This window comes from Mercenaria mercenaria, chromosome 15, assembly GCF_021730395.1.
Source record: "Mercenaria mercenaria strain notata chromosome 15, MADL_Memer_1, whole genome shotgun sequence".
In the NCBI taxonomy this organism is placed as follows: Eukaryota; Metazoa; Mollusca; class Bivalvia; order Venerida; family Veneridae; genus Mercenaria; species Mercenaria mercenaria.
Window position 1 is genome coordinate 21,907,371 of NC_069375.1, and position 23,734 is coordinate 21,931,104.

The 23,734-nt window shown below is 35.9% G+C and overlaps 1 protein-coding gene across 1 annotated transcript in view; it reads right to left on the bottom strand.

Moving 5' to 3' along the window:
• Positions 1–9,914: 9,914 nt before the first annotated feature.
• Positions 9,915–23,734, bottom strand: part of LOC123548109 (endoplasmic reticulum transmembrane helix translocase-like) — a 35,259-nt gene continuing 21,439 nt past the window's right edge. The window contains exons 16-26 of the mRNA XM_053524764.1: positions 23,416–23,528; positions 22,868–22,960; positions 22,307–22,403; positions 21,795–21,856; positions 21,366–21,497; positions 19,798–19,915; positions 17,995–18,191; positions 16,769–16,908; positions 16,201–16,309; positions 13,322–13,465; positions 9,915–12,700 (exon numbers count right to left, since the gene is read on the bottom strand). Coding sequence (XP_053380739.1) covers positions 12,593–12,700; positions 13,322–13,465; positions 16,201–16,309; positions 16,769–16,908; positions 17,995–18,191; positions 19,798–19,915; positions 21,366–21,497; positions 21,795–21,856; positions 22,307–22,403; positions 22,868–22,960; positions 23,416–23,528 — 1,313 coding nt within the window. The 3' untranslated portion in view covers positions 9,915–12,592. The remainder of the gene's footprint in view (positions 12,701–13,321; positions 13,466–16,200; positions 16,310–16,768; positions 16,909–17,994; positions 18,192–19,797; positions 19,916–21,365; positions 21,498–21,794; positions 21,857–22,306; positions 22,404–22,867; positions 22,961–23,415; positions 23,529–23,734) is intronic.

Consider the following 23,734-nt stretch of genomic DNA (forward strand, 5'->3'; position numbering starts at 1 on the left):
GTATGTACTCGTCAGTTTCAATGATCATTTTGGTATGCCCATTTTAAAGGGCAAGGAACACCTCAAACAAGTTGATTTTATATGAAAGCTGCCCTCAAGCATTTCGAGGGCTTAGAGCGAAACTGGTCTATCTGTATACAGAAATAGAAGCAGATAGACCAGTTTCGCTCTAAGCCCTCGATTTCGTAACACTGAATCTGACCACAACAGTGTAACAAAAATTGCAAATTTTTAGCTCGGCTATAGGAAGTATATGGAGAGCTATCCTACTCAACCCGGCATCGGCTCCGTGTCCCCACCTTGGTTTAAGTGTTTTTACACTTTCCCCTTATCTCTGTAATTACTTGATGGATTTGCTTTAAATTTAAAACAGTTATTCCTCATCATCACCCACATCTTCTGGCATAAGGGCCATAACTCTCACACCAATATTTCATGAATTATCCCCCTTTTTACTTAGAATTTCAGGTTAAAATTTTGGTGCACTTTCACTCTATCTCAGTTATTACTAAATGCATTTGATTCAAATTTAAAATAGATTGGTCCACATCATCACCCACGTCATATGACACAAGGTCCATAACTCTGGCACCAATTTTTCATGAATTATCCCCCACTTTTACTTATAATTTCAGGTTAAAGTTTTGATGCACTTTCACTCTACCTCAGTTATTACAAAATGGATTTGAATCTAACTTAAAATAGTTGTTCAACATCATCACTCACATAATACAACACAAAAACTATAACTCTTGCACCAGTATTTCATTAATTATCTCCCGTTTTTACTGAGAATTTCAGGTTAGTTTTGATGCACTATCTGTTATTACTAAATGGATTTGATTCAAACTTCAGATAATTGTTCCACCTTATCACCCACATCATATGACACAAGGTGCATAACCTTGGCCCCAATATTTCATTAATTATGCCCCCTTTTACTTAGAATTTAAGGTTATTTCTGAAGCATTTCACTATATCTCTCTTATTACTAAATGGATTTGATTCAAACTTGAAGTAGTTGTTCCACATCATCACCCACATCGTATGACACAAGGTGCATAACTCTTGCAACAATATTTTATGAATTATGCCCCCTTTTGCATAAAATTGTACTTATTTAGTGTTTTGATACACATTATCTCTCTTATTACTTAATATTTTTGACACAGACTCAAGCTGTTGTGCAATATCTTCATCCAACACTGGAGTCATTAAACACTCCAGTGAAAGCTCCAGCTTCCTCAGAAGTGCCCAATTTCACTATCCAGTATGGAAATAGCACGCTGTCTCCTGTGACAGCTCTTGTTTTCATACTTTTTGCAGTAGACATCTTTTTATACGCCTGAAGGGACGTATTATGTTATGGTCCCGGTGTCCGTCTTTCCGTCCATTAGCAATTTCGTGTCCACTCTGTAACTCTTGAACCCCTTGAAGGATTTCAAAGAAACTTAACACAAATGTTCACTACACCAAGACGACGTGCAGAGCGCATGTTTTGGATGTATCATTTCAAGGTCAAGGTCACACTTAGGGGTCAAAGGTCATATGAGTGTGTTTCATGTCCGCTCTGTAACTCTTGAACTGCTTGAATGATTTCAAAGAAACTTGGCACAAATGTTCACCACACTGAGGCGACGTGCAGAGCGCATGTTTTGGATGACTTGCTTCAAGGTCAAGGTCACACTTAGGGGTCAAAGGTCATATATGGCTTTGCTTTGTGTATATTGCTCTGCATTGCAGTGCTCTTGTTTTTATTTTGCAGATCCTGTTTTGTTCTCTTACAATAATTTTTGTTTTTGAATAACTTCCCTTTTTTGTTACTATAAATAGCTTATTTTGAAACTTTTTTTATTATTGGCAGTGGGGAAAAACCACTACCACTTTTCTGTGATACAACATGGATGGTACATCAAATTTTTAGATGTATTTTGACATAACTTTACCTGGTAAGAATTTTTTTGTGGACTTAGAAATTATTTTTTTTTGGAATTTCTTTTTTTAGCTCACCTGGTGACAAGGTGAGCTTTTGTGATCACCCTTCGTCCGTCGTCAGTCCGTCCGTCCGTCAACAATTTCTTGTCTGCACGATAGTGGTTTCATTTATGATTTTATTTTAACCAAACTTGCACACAACTTGAATCACCATAAGATCATATTTCCTTTCTTGAACTGGCCAGATCCCATTATGGGTCCCAGAGTTATGGCCTCTGAAAGGGCCGAAATTAGCTACTTTGACATTGTCTGCACAATAGCAGCTTTATTTATGGTTTGATGTTTACCAAACTGGCACACAACTTGTATCACCATAAGATCTTGGTTCCTTTCTTGAACTGGCGAGATTCCATTATGGGTTCCAGAGTTATGGCCCCTGAAAAGGCCAGAATTAGCTATTTTGACCTTGTCTGCACAATAGCAGCTTCATTTATGATTTTATTTTAACCAAACTTGCACACAACTTGTATCACCATAAGATCTTGGTTCCTTTCTCGAACTGGCAAGATTCCTTTATGGGTTCCAGAGTGATGGCCCCTGAAAGGGCCAGAATTAGCTATTTTGACCTTGTCTGCACAATAGCAGCTTCATTTATGATTTGAATTTAATCAAACTTGCACAAAACTTGTGTCACCATAAGATCTCGGTTCCTTTCTTGAACCGGCCAGATCCCATAATGGGTTCCAGAGTTATGGCCCCTGAAAGGGCCAAAATTAGCTATTTTGACCTTGTCTGCACAATAGCAGCACCATTTATGATTTGATTTTAACCAAAGTTGCACACAACTTGTATCACCACAAGATCTTATAGTACTTATTTGAAATTTCATTATTGTTATTAGTTGGACTGAGACAATCAGGGTAGATAACTATGAACTGATTTTATGTCAAATTACCTCCCTTTATTTCAAATTAAAATGGGTATATCTCCATAACTAATGAAGATACTGATCTGAAATTTCATTTATGTCAACAGATTTATTTGGCAGATCCTTCTTTTGTTCACTTACAATATTTTTTTTTTAATTACTTCCCTTTTACGTTACTATAAATAGCTTATTTTTAGTAACTTTTTTATTATTGGCTGTAGGGAAAAACCGAGACCACTTTTCTGTGGTACAACATGGATGGTACCTCCAATTTTTAGGTGTATTTTGACATATCTATACCTTGGAAGAATTATGTCTTCCCCAGGAGACATATTGTTTTTGCCCTGTCCGTCCGCCCGTCTGTCCGTACGTCACACTTCATTTCCGAGCAATAACTGGAGAACCATTTGACCTAGAACCTTCAAACTTCATAGGGTTGTCGGGCTGCTGGAGTAGACGACCCCTATTAATTTTGGGGTCACTCAGTCAAAGGTCAAGGTTACAGGGGCCTGAACATTGAAAACCATTTCCGATCAATAACTAGAGAACCACTTGACCCAGAATGTTGAAACTTCATAGGATGATTGGCCATGAAGAGTAGATCCTCTATTGATTTTGGGGTCACTCCGTCAAAGGTCAAGGTCACAGGGGCCTGAACATTGAAAACCATTTCCAATCAATAACTAGAGAACCACTTGACCCAGAATGTTGAAACTTCATAGGATGATTGGTCATGAAGAGTAGATGACCCCTATTAATTTTGGGGTCACTCCATCAAAGGTCAAGGTCACAGGGGCCTGAACATTGAAAACCATTTCCGATCAATAACTAGAGAACCACTTGGCCCAGAATGTTGAAACTTCATAGGATGATTGTACATGCAAAGTAGATGACCCATATCTATTTTGGGGTCACTCCATTAAAGGTCAAGGTCACAGGGAACTTCATAGGATGATTGGTCATGCAGAGTAGATGACCCCTATCGATTTTGGGGTCACTCCATTAAAGGTCAAGGTCACAGGGGCCTGAACATTGAAAACCATTTCCAATCAATAACTAGAGAACCACTTGACCCAGAATGTTGAAACTTCATAGGATGATTGGCCATGAAGAGTAGATGACCCCTATTGATTTTGGGGTCACTCCGTCAAAGGTCAAGGTCACAGGGGCCTGAACATTGAAAACCATTTCCGATCAATAACTAGAGAACCACTTGGCCCAGAGTGTTGAAACTTCATAGGATGATTGTACATGCAAAGTCAATGACCCCTATCGATTTTGGGGTCACTCCATTAAAGGTCAAGGTCACAGGGGCCTGAACATTGAAAACCATTTCCGGTCAGAACCTGGAGAACCACTTGACCCAGAATGTTGAAACTTAATAGGATGATTGGTCATGCAGAGTAGATGACCCCTAACGATTTTGGGGTCACTCTGTGAAAGATCAAGGTCACAGGGGCCTGAACATTGAAAACCATTTCCAGTCAGTAACTTGAGAACCACTTGACCCAGAATGATGAAACTTCATAGGATGATTGGTCATGCAGAGTAGATGACCCCTAACGATTTTAGGGTCACTCTGTTAAAGGTCAAGGCCACAGGGGCCTGAACATGGAAAACCATTGCCAATCAATAACTTGAGAACCTCTCGACCCAGAATGCTGAAACTTCATAGGATGATTGTTCATGCAGAGTAAATGACCCCTATTGTTTTTGGGGTCACTCCGTTAAAGGTCAAGGTCACAGAGGCCTGAACATTGATAACCAGTTCCGATCAATAACTTGAGAACCACTTGACCCAGAATGTTGAAACTTCATAGGATGATTGAACATGCAGAGTAGATGACCCCTATTGATTTTGGGGTCAGTCTATTAAAGGTCAAGGTCACAGTGGCCTGTTTATGTAAAATCATTTTTTGGAAATAACTTGAGAACCACTTGACCTACTATGTTGAAACTTAATAGGATGATCGGACATGCAGAGTAGATGACCCCTATTTATTTTGAGGTCACTTGATCAAAGGTCAAGGTCACAGGAGCCTGAACAGTGACTTGAGAACCACTAGGCCAAGAGTGTTGAAATTTAGCGGGATGACTGGACATGCCAAGTAGATGATCCCTATTGCAGCCAACCATCAGTGTCTCTTTGAATTTCGCTCCTGACCCCTATTGACTTCTTGCCTATAGGACTTTGCATTGGGGGAGACATGCGCTTTTTTACAAAAGCATTTTCTAGTTTTTTTTTCTTTTTGGTTAAATTTCTTCGCTTTGTTGTTCCTGTCCTTTGGACTTAGATATTTTTTCTGAGGACCTTCTTGTCCTCATGTGCAATGAAAACAGGTGAGCGATATAGGGCCATCATGGCCCTCTTGTTTGTTTCTGTCCTTTGGGCTTCAACAGTCAAATTCTTTAAATTTTGCTCCCATCCTCTGATGTAACCCTTCGGGTGTATATTGCCCCGCTTGGCGGCACTCTTATTTTAATATACAAGTAGATTATATTGTGCACGACACTCCGTCTCATAATGGTGAACGTTCATGCCAAGTTACATCAAAATCCCACCATGCATGAAGAAGAAATACTCCGGACAAACTTCAATTTGACCTTTGACCTCCAACTGTGACCTTGGCCTTTGAGATAGGAACATAATGTTTTCGATCATGACTCACCTTCTCATTGAGGTAAACATTCGTGCCAAATATAAACAAAATTGGTCCATGCATATCAAAGTTATGGTCCGGACAAAATCGGACTCATGCATGCACGGACAGACACTGAAAGTGGCGACAATATCTTGCTTACAATTCTTTACTTTTCATCTTACTGGTAAACAGGCATCTCTGATTTCACTGTATCTGCTTTTGATTGCATAGATAGAAACCAACCTTTTGGCTTTTTACCCACCAAAAACATTTTCACACCTAGTTTGAAAAGCTTTATAGTAATTCTAGTAACCCATACTCCTTTAGAGAACTGTAAGTGGGAGGACAGTGCAAGATACAGAAGACATTCTAATTCCAGAAGCTTCCCTGGTTCTTTAGCACACCAGGTGTAGAAGTGGGAGCTCAACCTTATGACACTTTGTTTCACAGACAGTGTTACCAATGGACCACTACATCCACTTTTTTTATACTGTCTATAAACTATTCAGTTTCATATTTAACTAAAAAGGAGAATCAATAAGTAACAGGCAAGTAACTGTGCTAAAGGCTGTACCAATTGTCATAAATACCTTTAATAAATTTGGTACAGGAGACCATGCTACAATACATTCTGTTTAGGGTCAGCTGTTCAATGTACTGTTGCTGCAGACTGAAGCAGTCTCTAGATATTCATCAGAAACCTTTTTAGCCTTAAAGTTACTGAGTGACCTTTCACCACTGACCACAAAATGATTGGGGTTATCTTCTGATCACAAGCAGTCATTTTATGAAGTTTGACCACTTGAAGCTAGTGTTTTCAATTATCGATTAGCAACTTTTCAGTCTAACACTTAAACAGACTTCATTCGAACAACAAGAGGACCATGATGGCCCTATATCGCTCATCTGAGTACCATTGCTCTTAATTATAAGATCAAGTTTTGACATAGATCACATAGGCATACACATTAAATATCATCAGGATAAATATTTTCTTGTAACAGTCCCTTTTGACCTATGACTCACGTACTAGTCGGGGCCAATCTCCACAACAAGTCAGAGGGTCCTAGGCTCAGATGCTGCATTTTGTACTAGCATGACTATTTCTTACCCTGGAAGACCTGAATAACATTTAAAACCAATCTCATTAGATGCTGCTGAGGTATATTCATTTACATAAAATAAAGGGAGTTAATTTGTCATAAATTCAGTCAAAAGTTATCTACCCTGATTGAGTTCATCTGATGGCATAAATGACATTACTGAGATACACCCATTTTAATTTGAAACAAAGGGAGGTAATTTGACATAAAATCATCCCATAATTACCTACCCTGACTGTCTCAGTCCAACTAATGACAATAATGAAATTTCAGATGAGTCCTATAAACACTTACTGAGATAAATCCATTTTAATTAAAATCAGGGGAGGTAATCATGCATTCATGTAGAAGATACAGAGTACAAGCCTTTACAACAATATATAAGAAAAGTAAGTAAAAGTAGAAATTTCTTACCATGGAAGACATAAATAACGTTTCAAACCAATCTCATTTAGAAGCTGCTAGGTATATGTATATTCACTGATTGTCCAAGTCCATCTGATGGCATAAATGAAATTTCAGATCAGTCTCTTCAACAGTTACGGAGATATACCAATTTCAATTTGAAATAAAGGGAGGTAATTTGACATAAAATCAGTCCATAGTTATCTACCCAGATTATCCGAGTACAACAAATAACAGTAATGAAATTATAAATGAGTCCTATAAGTACTTACTGATACAAATCCATTTTGATTAAAATCAGGGGAGGTATCAAATATAAAATAACTCCAGAGCCTATAACTGGATCTGACAGATTCATCATGGAATCCAAGATTTATTGTTGTTGAAGATATTTTGCAAGTTTGTATCAAATCAAACCATAAATGAAGTCTCTATATGGCTACAAAAGCCAAAATACCAAATTTTGGACCTACAAGGGGCCATAACTCTGGAGCCCATGATGGGATCTGGCCAGTTTTCGAAAGGAACCGAGATATGCCAATACAAGTTGTGTGCAAGTTCGATTAAAGTTGATTGCAAAATGTTGTGTCTATTGTGTTCACAAGCAAAAAATAGCAAATTTTGGCTCTCTAAGGGGCCATAACTCTGAAACCCATGATGGGATCTGGCCAGTTTTCGAAAGGAACCAAGATACTATGCTAATACAAGTTGTGTGCAAGTTTGATTAAAGTTGATTGCAAAATGTGGTCTCTCTTATGTTCACAAGCCAAAAACCGCAAAGTTTGGCCCTTTAGTGGGGCATAACTCTGGAACCCATTAGGGAAATTTGGCCAGTTTTCGAAAGGAACCGAGATATTATGCCAACACAAGTTGTGTGCAAGTTTGATTAAAATTGATTGTAAAATATTTTCTCTATCGTGTTCACAAGCCAAAAATAGCAAATTTTGGCCCTTTCAGGGGCCATAACTCTGGACCCTATGATGGGATCTGGTCAATTTTCTTACAGAACCGAAATATTATGCCAATACAAGTTGTTTGCAAGTTTGATTAAAATCAAATACAAAATGTGGTCTCTATCATGTTCACAAGGAAATTGTGGACGGACGAAGGGCGATCACAAAAGCTCACCTTGTCATTACGTGACAGGTGAGCTAAAAATGGCAGTCACTCAAGGATAATTCAAGTGAAATTATTCTAAAATTGCACCAGCAGTTTCTGAATTTTCCTCTCTACAAATACAGTGTATTCGCGATGCTACGAATCGCAATTTAACAAAATACCGGTATACTACGAAAAGGTGTTGTGGTCCCGGCTGCTTTCCTTCTTATTTCTATGTAACAAAGTTGCGGTTTTACGAAAATGCAATTTTACGAAAAATGCTCTCCTACGAAAGTACTGTTATGCCCTCAAAGCCTGTTTTCAACTTGTTTTAGTTGCGATTTTACAAATGTACCGTCTAAGTTTTCACACCTTCCATAACGGCGTGAAAATGCTTTTGAGTAGAAAGTGTCACTATCATTTAGCTGGGCGTAAACAGCGATTAAAGTGTAAAAACTAATGATATTCGAAACACATACGCTGTACACTATAAAACAAGTTAATGGTTAATTTTTTCCCCTATAACTATCCGATCAGATGGCATACAAGTCACACTTGCTTCGATATCTATACATCTCAGTCACTGCATAAAGAAAATAAAACAATATTTAAGTCATGATTGTCTGTATATTGTCGTTTTATTATACCAAACAATTCAGTAAAGGGTAGCTGAGGGTACAGGAATATGCAATTGCGATTTTTTTTTCTCGTGCAACAATGTACCCTGTATATGTTTTATGTACAGTGAATAAAAAGTGAAGAAAAAAAGACAACCCGTTCTACATTCTACATACCATCTGAGTTCAGATCCGAATAAGATTTGTAGTAAACCCAGATGTACATATAAAATTGGTATACATGTACTCCGATACGAAAATCACATGTTTAAATATCACGGGTTACGAAGTGTAGATATTAAGGTGCTGTATAGCGAAATTTCCTATGCTACGCTCGAACGAAAATACGATATTACGAAAACAACGACCGGTCCCTTGGCTTTTCGTTGGATCGCGATTGTACTGTATAGGGAAAAGTGACCATGGTTCCTAGTAACCATGTATTTTTATGAATCAGAATAATTTGAAAGATTTTGGAAGGCTGTCACCTTAGGCACAATTCTGTCAAATCATTTTAAAATTGGACCAGTGGTGTGAAAATTTTTTTGTTTTGTGCCCCGACTCATGTTTTTTGCGGGAATCTGAAAAACTTGAACAACCTTGACAGCGGGTCACCAAAGGGAGAAATTACTTGATTTCTGTAAGTTTCAACTATATTCATATTGGAGAAAAATGACAACACATCCTGGTGGGCAGGTTTTTTGATGAATCTAAAAAATTTGAAAAATCTTTGCAAAGGGTCATCAAAGGAACATTTCTGTTGAATAACTTTGAAATTTGGTAGGTGGTTAACGAGAAGAAATTTATTAATGTTTTCCTTATCATGGCAACAGAGTTCTCTGTGGAATAAAATGTTTTAAAAAATTCTGGCCGAGGACCATCCAGGCCAAGTTTCATCAACTTCTACCAAGTAATTACAAAGGAGATGTGGTTTGAAGAAAAGTGTGGACAGACAGACAGAAGATGACTGATCAAAACAGATTGCCCCAGGCACTTTGTGCTCAGATGAGCTGATAACAGAAGCATTTACACAGATATGTCAAAATGAAAAGCAATGATGTCTTGAAATTGAGACAGGACAATAAAAATTCCTACAAAACTCGCCTACAATCCTTATATCAGTAAGACATCCAAAAGCATAACTGACTCTATTTGGAAATTGCTGCTATAATACAAGAAACAATAGTTGTCTGTTTTACATATTTAATCTTTTATAATAAATTACAGACAGTCATAACAACAGTATACCTAAAATACTTTACAAATAAGTGCCAGTGTATTCAATAAATTATGTAAATACTCTCTAGCATAAAAACAGAAAGTGTTTTGTATCTATCTACAGATTTCAAACATCTCTATCCATCAGCTGGTCTTTATTACAGTTAGTATTAATTTTATGATAAATTATATGTTCACAAAATCTCATTCCATTTTGATTAAAATATAGCTCAGCAATGCTTGAAAATAACATTAGCAGATAAATGTGACATGGATCAATTACTAAACGAGACACTAAATATTTTTTAAACAACCTTACTATCACCTGTAAAGTTATGAGTTATCTATGACCTCTTAAATTACCTCCCTAGGAAAATGTCCTATGTATATAAGATTGGAGACCAGTCTCAAAACTCCAGCATCTGATTGGTTGTTTCTGAGCAAAGTTTTGAAACTGACCAATGGCGAGGCTTTATTTTGAGAGTGGCCTTGTAACCTTGGATGCTGGTATCTTATGAGACTTAATTAACCTATGCATAATTAAACCAAACTTACACTTCTATTAGCTTGGAGTGAAACCTACATTGCCTTCAGTCTAATAAGCAAAAACAGCCATTGTCACACGTGAATGTCTTAATTTCAGGTCTGGAGCACTGATGGACTGGCTCTTGATACAAGAGACACTTTAATTCAAAATTAATCACAAGTACATTATATGTAGATTTGGTAAATTTGCAAAGATTCTGCTGAGAAAATAATTTGGTGACAAATGTTTTAACAATAGCTTATATACTAATCATTTCCTACATATAATTTGTTAGTGGATTTATATTCTACAACTTCCCCTTTTATCACAAGCAGGGAGGTTAGTAATATCTGAACACAGCATGCATATATTACATATCCTTCATCATTAAACAGAATTGTAACTTTGGGGATAAGTTGAAATACTTGATTTTAGACTGCCCCCAAATACTGCTTTGTCAAACAAAATAAGAAAACCTCCAGGCATCAATCATGTAGTGTACACATTTGTCTAAGTCTACAGGTGCATAACTGTAAAGTCTCAACTAATTCTAAATTTCGTGCTTATCATATGTATGAAGTTTCACTGGAATCTATTTGAAAATGCCACATTAGTTTGTGCCATAAACTCCAATGTACTCCTTATGTCAGTGTGTTTATCTCTTACCATACTGGACACAATTGATTCTGCTTTTCCGACCATTGCAGATCATGATCAGCCTGCACATCTATGCAGTCTGATCAAGATCTGCACTGTTTGCCATTCAGTCAGTATCTTTTTGGTAAGTACTCCTTTTAACAGTTAATGGTACTGTCCAAATTGAAAGATGGGCCAGTTCATTATTGAAATTTAGCAGGGTAAGGGTTGTCTAAGACCACGTACATACAAAGCTGCTTTGCAATCCTTTAAATGATACTTAAAAATAGGTGAAGCACATCTACACTTCATAGTGACCTTGTTATTAAATTCTCTGGAATCCTTTTGCAAGTGTAAAAGTTGTTTATGCAACAAACTCTTATTGTTTATAATGCCACTGTACACATTTTGTCTGTGTTCGTGAGTATGCCAGTAAATCTACAATGCTAAGAGATACCCTAACAAAAAAGTGAGTCACATCTACAGTACATGATGTCTGAGTATGAAGTTTCATTAAAACTCATTTAAAAGTTTGGAAGTGCTCTGTGCTTCCGAGAAATCTGCTCTTACCTATTATCTTTTGCAAAACTGAAAAAAAATGTTACCATATTTACTGCATGAGATAATAAAAGTCTGACCTTGACTGTAACCAACACATGATGAACCTGATTAAAGAACATTAAATTGACATTTCGATGTACTGGTGTGTTTCAATAACACATGACCTAAATAAAGGATAATTTTTATTTTATCAGAATAACAGGATCCTGACCTGAAATGGCTGCTTATAGTATGTATCCATCGTATCTAGAAATCTTCACCAGCTGTTTTTTTTGGTAGATTCTATTTCAATATTAAAACTGGCAACATGACAGAGAAAGGACACTACAATAGAAGCTCAAACTTCCTGACTAACAAATCAACTGTCACATGACCATGGATTAGCTGCTGTGAATAAAAATTGCGTAATCAAGATAGTCACAAGTAAATTCACCAAAATAAAAACTTAACATCTCCTGAAAACCTGAAAAACCTATCTTCTTTCTCCTCAAGCTGAAGTAAAGAATTATCCCTATTTTTGAACACAACAGTACTTGGTAAAGACAGTCTGTATTTAATCTATCAGAAGTGCTAGGTAAAGACAGTCTTTAATTAATGAATCCACAGTTGGCAAAGACAGTCTGTATTTAATCCATCAACAGTACTTTGTAAAGATAGTCTAATAAATCCACCAACAGTTCTTGGTAAAGATGGTATAGTCTGTATTAAATCCATCGGAAATCCTTGATAAAGACAGTCTGTATTTAATCCATCAGAAGTGATTGGTAAAGACAGTCTTTTAATGAATCCATCTACAGTTCTTGGTAAAGACTATACTATATCCAAACAACTTTTCTCGTATGAATGTTCTGGTTTCGAAGCCCTTCCAAAAACTGATATTTGAAAGAAAATAAATAGATGATTCCTACGGCATATAAAGATCATCACCTTCTCTTTACTTTTCCATTTCCAAATATGAGCTGTAATGTTCTGTCTATAACAAAGGCTCCCAGCATATCTGCTACTACTACACCAAGTACTGTGCTACGGAACTGGAAAAAAAGATTTTTAAAAAAATTACGATAAATCTTAAAACTGTTTATGCTTCTGTCTCACTAAACACTTTCAACACTTCACTGATAACTTGCTTTTCTTCAACTTAACAGCAAAGTCCACTGACTTTTTACCCCATGAAAATTCCTTCTAAACAAGGTATTCATGAAACATCTTGTTGTAATTAATGATTTCTTTGTGTATAGTGGTACAGAAGGAAACAGTCACATACTATTGAGTCAACTTATAATAAAGAGTTTTTTTTTTCTGTCAGCAATAAAGATCTATATTATTTTGCTAAGGATATTAAATACATTCAAAGGCAGGCATTAACTTTCTGAATGTCTTTTTTACAGTATTTTGGGTAGACAATGATGTTTACTTATTCTACTAGTATTATTTGTTAAATATGTACAAATGGCTGACAACTTCCCAAAATGAATGATAGGTGGAAAACCACTTACTTTTAGACATGTTGTGTTGGACAACATTTTCCTTGCTTCAGGATAAAACAAATGCTCTACCTTGATGATCCTAAACTTCTTTTGCTGAGCTAACTTTATATACATATTCAACAAAAAGCAGTTAAACAAATAATGAAATTTTTTTCTTTCACTTACTTCATCTGGTAAATGCACCAGCTCAAAGTATTCTGTAGCTTCAGGAACAAGTCCGCTTGCCAAAGCTATAATTGCACTACCAGATATTGATAAACTATATAACATTGGTTTGTTGTTACGTAAACTCTCCATGAATGGTTCACCCTGAAAATACAATGTATTATTACATACTCGTTTCTATTCCCCCGTTAAGTTACACTGGTACCAGAAACGTCAATATTTTCCCATACACAGACGCCTGAATTTCATATCGTGTGCGTGACGTAATTCAGTGTGGGTTGTTGCACTATTTTTTTCTATTTACTTTTGTTTTGTCAATCCTATTCAGGCTGTTGAACATATTTTTGATATTTACATAATATTTATATGTGTAGATGTGTATGTAATAAAAAGGTTATTATCTTTGCATCGGAAAATATGCACTCGTTCTTCAGCGGAAGAATATTGTGCTCCTAAAGCCGCGCAATATTCCCGCTGAAGAACTCGTGCATATTTCTCGATACAAAGCTAATAACCTATAATTATTAAATCCTTCTACTTCTTCTGAAAGTACACAGAAACCTCCTCAAACAAGCATATTCTGAATATAATACTGCGAATTCATTAATCTTGTGCAGAAATTGTTTTCTTGATTTTGGCCAGAACAGCTATTTCACACGGATATGAATTCACAGATTTCATACTATGAGTATACAATTAATGGCCATTGTTGGGTTTGGAGTCACACCAACACAACCTATGTCATATGTCAACATTTCCAAATTTTGATGGTGAAAGAAGCCCCCATGTGCCTCTCCAGGTATTGTTTCATCACAGGTGGGTAGCACCTGTGCAGAACCATTGAATTTCCTTCAGCCAGCTGGCTCCTCCAACTCTGATTCATGTGAAGAAGTTGGCAGTTACTTGCGGTGAACAGGTTAGCACTGGCACAGAATATAGGAACACTGGTTAGGTTAATTGCCTGCATTTACATAAATGAAATACTGTGAAAAAATGGCACAAAACCCAAAACAAATATAATAAACCAGCTACAATGTATATGGCTTCCTCACATGAAGAACTGTACATCACAAGTGAGGTTTTGAACCCACATTAGTGAGTGGCAAGTGATTCTGAGTCAGCTGATTTTACCACTCCACCATGGAGACTCAACAGGAATTGTGAATTTAATAGAATAACACAACCATGAAATTAACAAGAACTAGTCCCCCACAAAAGTATTGACTTTACAGCATATAATCACTTTTGTAGGTGTTATAGATCATTTGTTATAATACAATGATCAGTTGTAATACAATGATCAATTAACAGAAAGTGTTTGAGAATTTTCAGCCTGGTAATACAAACTCAAAACAATTTGTTCTTTTCATCTTCAGAAAACAGACAGAAAAAGTTTCAGGTCAGGTACAATAGATTAAACTCTCCTGTTAGGCCGAGACATAATTCTGTATAAAAACAAGACTAGGTAAAATATATACATCTATACAAGTTACTAATTAGGAAAAATGATTGATTGTTCTGATGCAGGTCTAACCCGGACATCATGGGTTCGAGCCCAACCAGGTTCATGACCACACCTCATATAGCAACAATACTGTCTTTTCCAGGAAATGGACTCGAAATGTATGAAATAAACTAAAGTAACAAGAAACGCGGCAATGCCACAAAACCAGGTTTTCAACACTTTTCATAAGAATAAACAAGTGTGCCAGAATGTCACAATATACGACCGTCACAGCAAATTTCTTTACTCTAGCACCTGTATTTGCAGATGTAATTTTAATTTTGTGGTTGTTTAGTAATCATTGTAATTCTTTTGTTTTTCTAAGTCCACAAAAAAACTCCTTACCAGGTAGAGATACCTTAAAATACACCTAAAATTAGAAAGTAACAACTATGTTGTACCACAGAAAAGTGGTCTTGGTTTTTCCCTACGGTCAATTATAAAAAAGTTACAATATAAGTTATTTATAGTAAAAACTAAGGGAAGTTAATCTTAAAAAAAAAAAATACAAAAAAACTAAAAAAAAAAAAAAAAAAAATACAAAAAAAAATGTAAGTCCACACAGAAATCCTTACCAGGTAGAGATTGGTCAAAATACACCTCAAAATTGGATGTAACATGCATGTTGTACTACAAAAAAGTGGTCTCGATTTTTCCCTACGTCTAGTAATGAAAAAGTTACAATATAAGCTATTTATAGTAACAACAAAGGGAAGTAATTCTAAAGAAGGGAACTGCGCAAGACACTTCGTCTCATCATGGTGTATAATTGTGCCAAGTTACATCAAAATCCCTCTATGCATGAAGAAGATATGCTCTGGACAAAGTTTTCATTCTTGTTTCCTTTGACCTCTAAGTGTGACCTTGACCTTAGACCTAGGGACCTGGTTCTTGCCCATGACACTCCGTCTCATGATGGTGAACATTGTGCCAACTTTCATCAAAATCCCTCCATGCATGTAGAAGATATGCTAACCCTAACCCTATTTTTAGTAACAATGACCTTGACCTTGATCCCAGAAACCCCAAAATCAATCCCAAGCTACAACTTTATATAAGTTTTCTATACACCAAGTTTCATCATGATAGCTCATTCCTAAGTTAAGTTATTGACCGGAAACCCTTTTTCTATTCTAAGTAACAGTGACCTTGACCTTGAATCCAGAAACCCCAAAATCAATCCCAGCCTTTGTCTTGATATAAGCTACATACATACCAAGTTTTATTCAAATATCTTTACCGAAACAAAAGTTATTGACCGGAAACACCAGTTTGACGCCGCCGCCGCCACCACCACCGCCGCCGCCCGCCGCCCGACCGACATCTTCCCCAATCTATTAACTCAGGTTTAATAAAGAAAACACAGATCACTGACCTTATAATTAACAGCGAATGTAGAGAGTTGTAGAGACATGGATATGAAATACACAGTGGTGTTAAGAAGGTTTGGTGCAAACTTTGCTTCTAAATCTACCTTCTCCTCTCTGAAATAAGAAAAAAAAACAACACTGATCTCATGTTCCAAGTTCATGATGTCCTATCCTTTATCAGGAGGACAAAATGTTGAAGTATATCAAATTGTATTACCTTTAAAACTGACAAAAATGCCAGTTAACAATAATAACACAGTTTTCAACAAAATTATTTACTTCAACTTATTCACAAACTATAAATGTAACTGATCCAAAAATATAAAGTACTGGAACTATAAAGGTACTTCATTTTTATCTAGTTTTATGTAAAGTAAATTACAGCATGAAATTATCACAAAGACGTAGTCTATTATACTGTCATCTTATACCCCTCAGAGTTTAAGATGGAGTTTTCCAGCACCAGTGAAATAACTGGAAACACCAGTTTGGCATGCAAGAACATACGATCACATCCTTAAAACTGACTAACTGCAACTGGTCTCAAAAACTCATTTTGTAATGTGTTCTTACCTGGGTTCGAGTATTTGAGCTTCTTGGACTAGATACACAAGTGATACAAAATGTATGGCAAACTGTGACAGCACTGTCAATATAGTGTACAAGTTGAATATATTAGGTAACGGGCGCTGTTTCGACAGGTACTTCAGTGGCTGAAATAATAAAACGTTTGTAAATTAACCTTTAGCCTTCTGGCGGTGAGATATTCTGCCTTTGTGACCAGTGCAGACCAAGATTAGCCTGCACATCCGTGCAGGCTAATCATGGTCTGCACTGTTCGCTATTTAGTCAGTAAATTTTCAGTGAACACCCCTTCAAATAATAAATAGTTTTGTCCAAACTAAGTGATGGACCAGTCCATTTTAGAAATTTAGCAGGGTAAGGGTTAATAATTGTACAAAATCAAATCACAATAAAATGTTCGAGGATTGTTTCTGGAGTGATTAGTTTTTTATTACATTAGATTTTACTGTGTCTAGTTACCTGACTTTTTGTTAAGAGGGTAATCAATAAAGCTAACCCATTTCTAGTGGATTTCATACAGGTACTAGTATGGCCTCTACAACAGACAATTTCTCCCAATGAAACTCAAGTAAAGGAATATTCACTTCAAACATAATGTCCTTATATATAACTTTCCATCACAGGACCAATTGTTTGCTGTTCCTGTCTGAATTGGATGGTATTCAGATGTTTGCCTATTATTAATCATTCAGTCATGTATTTCACTGAAGGGACCAAGAAGTTTGTTTTTGATACATATGCAGAGAAGTGACCATGCTGTCTGGTGACCTTGTTTTTTGATGAACTGAAACAATTGAAAAATTTTCATGCAGGGTCATCGCAGGAACATTTGTGTAAAATTCTTTCAAATTCAAACAAGCAATTTAAGCAAGGTCACTTGAAGTTTTTTTTTTTTTATGGCTCTGGTGGCCCCTAAGTGTAACCAAGCTGAACCATTTGAACAAATTTGGAATACAACATTCCAAAGGACCCCATGCCAAATTTCATCAACTTCAATTACATGTTTTCAAAGCAGAACAAAGATGTGCGAAGAAATATGTGGATGGAAAGATGAAGGATGGACATTAGTGGTCACAACAGCTCATGACAAGTGCTTTGGTAAGATTTCCCTATCTGCAGGTCTTAGGCATGATGGAGTTCATTTTAACTTGGACATAAAATGCCTATATATATATATATATATATTTGTAAATTACACGAGAAAGTTTTCTTACCTTTGACCTTGAAATAAAGAGGAAGCAGCCTGCAAGAAGGAGGCCCTGCATGGTAGCCTGTGTATCACTGAACTTGACACCTGCTAGAAACAGCACACTCTGACTGTATGCCAGGATAAGAGCATTCAGTGCTAAAATCTTGAACATCTGTAATGTGGTCACCAGAGTACAGCGCCCTTGTTTGATTATATGACATACTGAAAAATAAATATAAATTTTCACTGAAATGTTAATACTGTTTCCAAGATTCCTGAAATCTTCCTTACATAAATCACTGTATCAACTTCATTTATATTTGTTATTATTGTAATCCATGTCTATTTTCATTAGAACGTTTGTTAGATCAGGATGTCAATTAGCTTACAAGAATAACTGCATTGTGTTCGAGCACTGACTTGATTGCCAGTAAATGACAGCATGCAGTAGCACTATTTAAAGATCAAACTGAAAGATTGTACGCTCCCTACTTACCTGATCAAACATACCCTAAACACTAACTATCTTTGCTAAATGAATGTATTTAGAAGCCTTACTTAATTTTATAATGTAAACTTTTTTATATACTAATGTAAGCTACCTTTTTACATACACTAAATATGTTTATGAAAATGAGGGAAAATAAAATATCACAATAAAGTGTTAAATGCAGGGGTGCAACATATCCTTGTTATGGTATTTATCTGTGCCAAGTGTTTTCAAGACCCCATGATGAACAACAGAGAAAGTCAGTTGCGATTTAAACAAGAAAGAGAATGTATGTATTTGGTCTTGACCAAAAGAGCAAGATGTTGAATTTCTGTAAGCAAACTCAGGAAATTGTTGTAATGTACAAAAGACATATCAAAATTGTAACTTCATCATAGAAAGATTTAGGTGTAAATAGTGAGATAAATAGAGAATAATAGGTTAGTGCCGTAGATGGAGAAAGTTTATCTGGCGAGGTGGAGGAGGTTATCGGGTGAGCCGAAGGCGAACCTGATAACGTCCGGAGCCGAGCCAGATAAACTTTCTCCATCTACGGCACTAACCTGTTATTCTATTTATCTTGTCATTACTTTATTTTCCGATATTTGGCAATTTATATACAAAAATTAGTGTGCGACAACCGTTTTAATGACGTCATATTCGTAATAACGTCACTTATATAATGACGTCATAACCGACACAGTAATGTGGTTACAATTGAAAAATCGTAATAACTTCTTCGTTTTTGAATAAAAACTCATTATTTGACCACTCATTTTCTTAGTTCGGACATTTCCAACACAATGGTGATGGTTTCAATGCAAAATTTCTTATGACAACAATATCGATCATAAGGTCACATGATCAACTGACCGTATATCACTGGTCACGTGTCAACTGATGGTGTATCAAGAAAGATATACGGCACCCTGATATCGGGTCGAAAATACTGCAAGTGACAGGATAATAATGCTATATTGGCACCTATGGAACACAGTAAGTTACTTCTCAGTTTCCTATACATTCAGACCCCTGTGAATACAGTAACTTACTACAAATGGTACAGAGTTAAATGTCAATGGCATCTTCCAGTGAAAGCAATACCTTACCATTCAGCGTGGTAGACAGTTCAGACCCCTGTGAATACAGTAACTTACTACAAATGGTAGGGAGTTAAGATGTTAATGGCATCTTCAAGTGAAAGCAATACCTTACCATTCAGTGTGGTAGACAGTTCAGTCCCCTGTGAATACAGTAACTTACTACATAGTATGGTAGAGAGTCGAGATGTACACATGGAGGCCACACAGCTACCTTGAAGTAAATACAGTAACTTACTACATAGTATGGTAGAGAGTTTAGATGTAAATGGTGAGGCTATACTAGCATCTCCAAGTCTAACTACAGCTGCCTTTTCTTCTTCATCTAACTCTTTCAACATATTCTGTAACCTTTTCTGAAAATATATAATTATATACAACTTGCATGAAAATGTAATAAAAAGATACCGGTAGGAGGATCTTGATGGCTCTGGATTACTGGCCTGAGTACCACATTTCAAAGAAGTAACACTTCTGGTACAGAATCATCCAAATATAACTTGCATGAAAATGTTACAATAAATCAAAAGGGTCATGTTAGACCTAGATCGCTTGCCTCAGTACCACAGCTCAAACAAGTAACTCTTCTGGTAGAGAATCATCCAAGAAACATTTCTGCTCAATTATTTGAAAACTGGCCTGCAGATTCACAGATGAAGGTTTTTATAGTTTTAGTTAGTTAGACCCATGATTAGGAAAACCAATGATTGGGAAAATCAGACCAGCCCACAGCAGCCATATGTCTTTTGAAATATCAAAACAGCTTTCGCAATTTCTGTAGAGGGTCACCAAAATTGTACCAGTGCTTTAGGAGTGTTATTTTTTTAATTTTTAACTCTAGCAGGCATGTTTTTTCAAAGAACTGCAATAATCTGAACATTCTTCATAGAGAAGAGGGTCACCTAACAATCATATGTGTAAACTTACTTCAAAATCTGGCCATTAGTTTCTGATATGAAATGATATAATCTGAGAAGTCTTTGAAGAGGATCACGTAAGTATTTGTGTGAAAGTATTTCCAAATTGGTCCAACAGTTTCTGATAAAATTTAATTAAGTAAATGATAAAAGTTGCCACTACACACACATAGGGAAAATGACCATGTCTTCTAATGACTGTTGTATTTTTTTTAACTGAATCAGAATTACTGGAACAATGTAGGCAGAAAGTCATTTGTGTGAAATTATCTCGAGTTCTGTCCAGCAGTTTCTGACAAAAAGATTTTTGAAGTTTCTACTGCAAACATATACAGAATACTGGCCAAGCCTCTGGTGTTCATATTTCTTTAAAAATTTGAACAAAGCTGATAGTGTCACCAAAGGACCACTTCTGTGAAATTATTTTCAAATTAAACCCAGGAGCTTTAAGATTTTACAATTTTTAGCTTTGGTGGACACGTTTTTCGATGAATCACAACAAACTTCATACAGGGTCACCTAAGAATCATTTATGTGATACCATTTTAAAGTTTGGCCAACTTTTAAAAAGGAACCACTAGATACATACATGGAAAAGTTACTATGCCCACTTGCAGCCATGTTTTTTGACACCCCAGAATAATTTGAACAATCTTGGTACAGGGTCATCACAGAAACATTAACATATTTTATTGGAATGACTTATATAAAGAAAAATATTTTTGATCTATTTTTTTCCATACACATACCCCATTAAAGATTCAAATATTTTCTTTCCAATGAAAACAAGAAGAATCAATATCTATTTGAAACATATTTCAGATATAAACTCACGTCATAATTAACAATTTGTAAAGACTAATGTATTTATAGTTCCCATCCTGATTACCTGTGATGGTGCCATGTTATCTCCCCTTGCTATAGCTCTCTGTTTGGCTGCCCGACCTACAGCTTTACCCCCTCCCCTGGCTGCCAGTTTCTCTGCCATATGATTGGGGTGTGATGGGCCGGCCTCATTCTCCTGTAACCAACACATACAGATTATATCTACACTAATTTCTTAGAAACATAGCATGTACAACTTGTAAGAATTTTTTTAATTAAGCGTAAGTAAATAAAAACAAGTTCACCAGCCACAAATTTCTAGCAGTCATTTATTACTTTTTCTAGTTTATGTATTACAAAACTGACAATTTTGTTTTGTTTATAAACAAATTAAAAGCACATCTTTCCATTCTAATCATAGATGACAAAGTGTATGTGACAAATCTGCCTAATTTTAATTTAGTACAGAAATAAATATATACAAATGTCATACCTCCTCCTTCTTCTGTTTTTTCTCTGGCATTCGTTCTGGTGCATTTGTTAACAAAGCTACACCTGTAATCACATGTGTTAAATCATTAGAAAACACTATAATTGATTTTAAGCAGCAAGAAAAAAAGATGAAAAAAATCCCCATTTGGAATGGATGGAATAACTTTTTTCCAGCCTAGCCTATGGCAGGTGCTATATTTACCTTGCCAGCATCTAGTCTAGGTACAGTACTGATTTAAGAAATGTATAAAATTTCAAACTATTCAACCAAAGTGGACTAAACAAAACTTACCAAGATATACCAATTTTGTAAGTCAGAGAGGACCATATTTCTAACAAACTGCAACAGTGTTATGATTCTTGACCTACTTATTCATCTTATTATAATAAGCAATTGTACAAAGTTTCACAGCTATCACCTTTCATGCACTCATATATTAATAAGTTGTAGCACAAAATTAGCCATTAAACCTACAACAATTCTTCACACAGTATTTGTGTATAGCTACCTACCAACATGAGCATGTTTTAGGGCTCCCACATCGTTTGTACCATCTCCACACATCAGTGTTATAAAACCTAGACTTTTCAATGTTGTTATCACCACTTCCTGTGAAAATATACCAATTTGCATCTTGATATATATATGGTTACTACGGAAACATTTATATTTGTGGGGGGACAATTTTTCATTGATTTCTTGGCTTTTTCAATCCACGAAATTAAATCCAAACAGACAAATAATATTCTAGTTCATTCTTTCTTTAAGAATTGAATAAAGTTAATTAATATCCTGATAAAAATGCAGTATAGGACAGAAACCATGAAATGATTTTTTTTAAAGTATATTCCATTTCAACTGTATCTTGTGACATTTATTCAAACATGTAAGAAAGGACAAAAGAAGGAATTACAATTTCTTCACTGCACTAATCTATCATAGAGTAATTCTTTAGACACAGAAAATCCTGCCACAAACAAATATCTACATTAATAGCGAAATGTGAAGACAGACTTGTCTAACATGGTTTAGTTGTATCTGGATTAGCATTTATACATGTCCTTAACACTTACTTTCTGTTTCGGTGCCACTCTTGCAAATACCTTCACATTGGGCAGTAAGACGTGCCACAGTTTCTTGGAATGACTCTGCAGAAATGTCAGTGCCTACAAATATAATGTTATCATGTTAACAACAGAAAATCACTTTCAGTTACTGTAGGAAAAAGCTCACAAATTATGACTCAAAATTGCTTTTGAAAAAAGGAGCACGTCTCCGCAACAGTGCTTCAAATAAATGGAAGGAGGAAATTGTATGTAATATCTAGCTTAAGGACTGTAAGATGTGTTGGTTGTGAACCAACATGACCGAAAGTTGTGTTCTAATAATGGTAAACATCATGCAAAGTTACCTGAAAATCCTTTAAATATGGAGCATACAGGACTTCGTGAAAATGGTAGACAGATCTGACAGATAAGCAGACCAGACCGAAAAAAAAAGGTCTCCATGGAAATTTTGGCCAGAAATTTATACATATAACGAGAACTGATTTACATCTATTTTGGATAAATTAGTTTATATGAAATAGAAAATGTCAGACTATGTTAGTATATCAGTATACCTCTCCCGTCAAACAGAGATCATATTTCTCAATCAGCTGTTTCCGTAAATCACCACTTGGCTGTAGAGGTAACGTAACACTATCGTCTATGGACTTCCAGTACCATTCTGTCTCTGTAACAACCAAAATAGCAGCATGTATAAATCTTGCCATGTATATATCACAGATGATTAATGAAAACATGTGTCAAATCGGCTCAAAATAGTAACTATTTTAAGTCTTTTAAGCACAACAGTAAATAACTTTATGTAGAAATGAATGCAAGAAAAAGGTCAATTTTATGAGCCACATGAAAAAGTTCCAGCCATGACAAATGGCT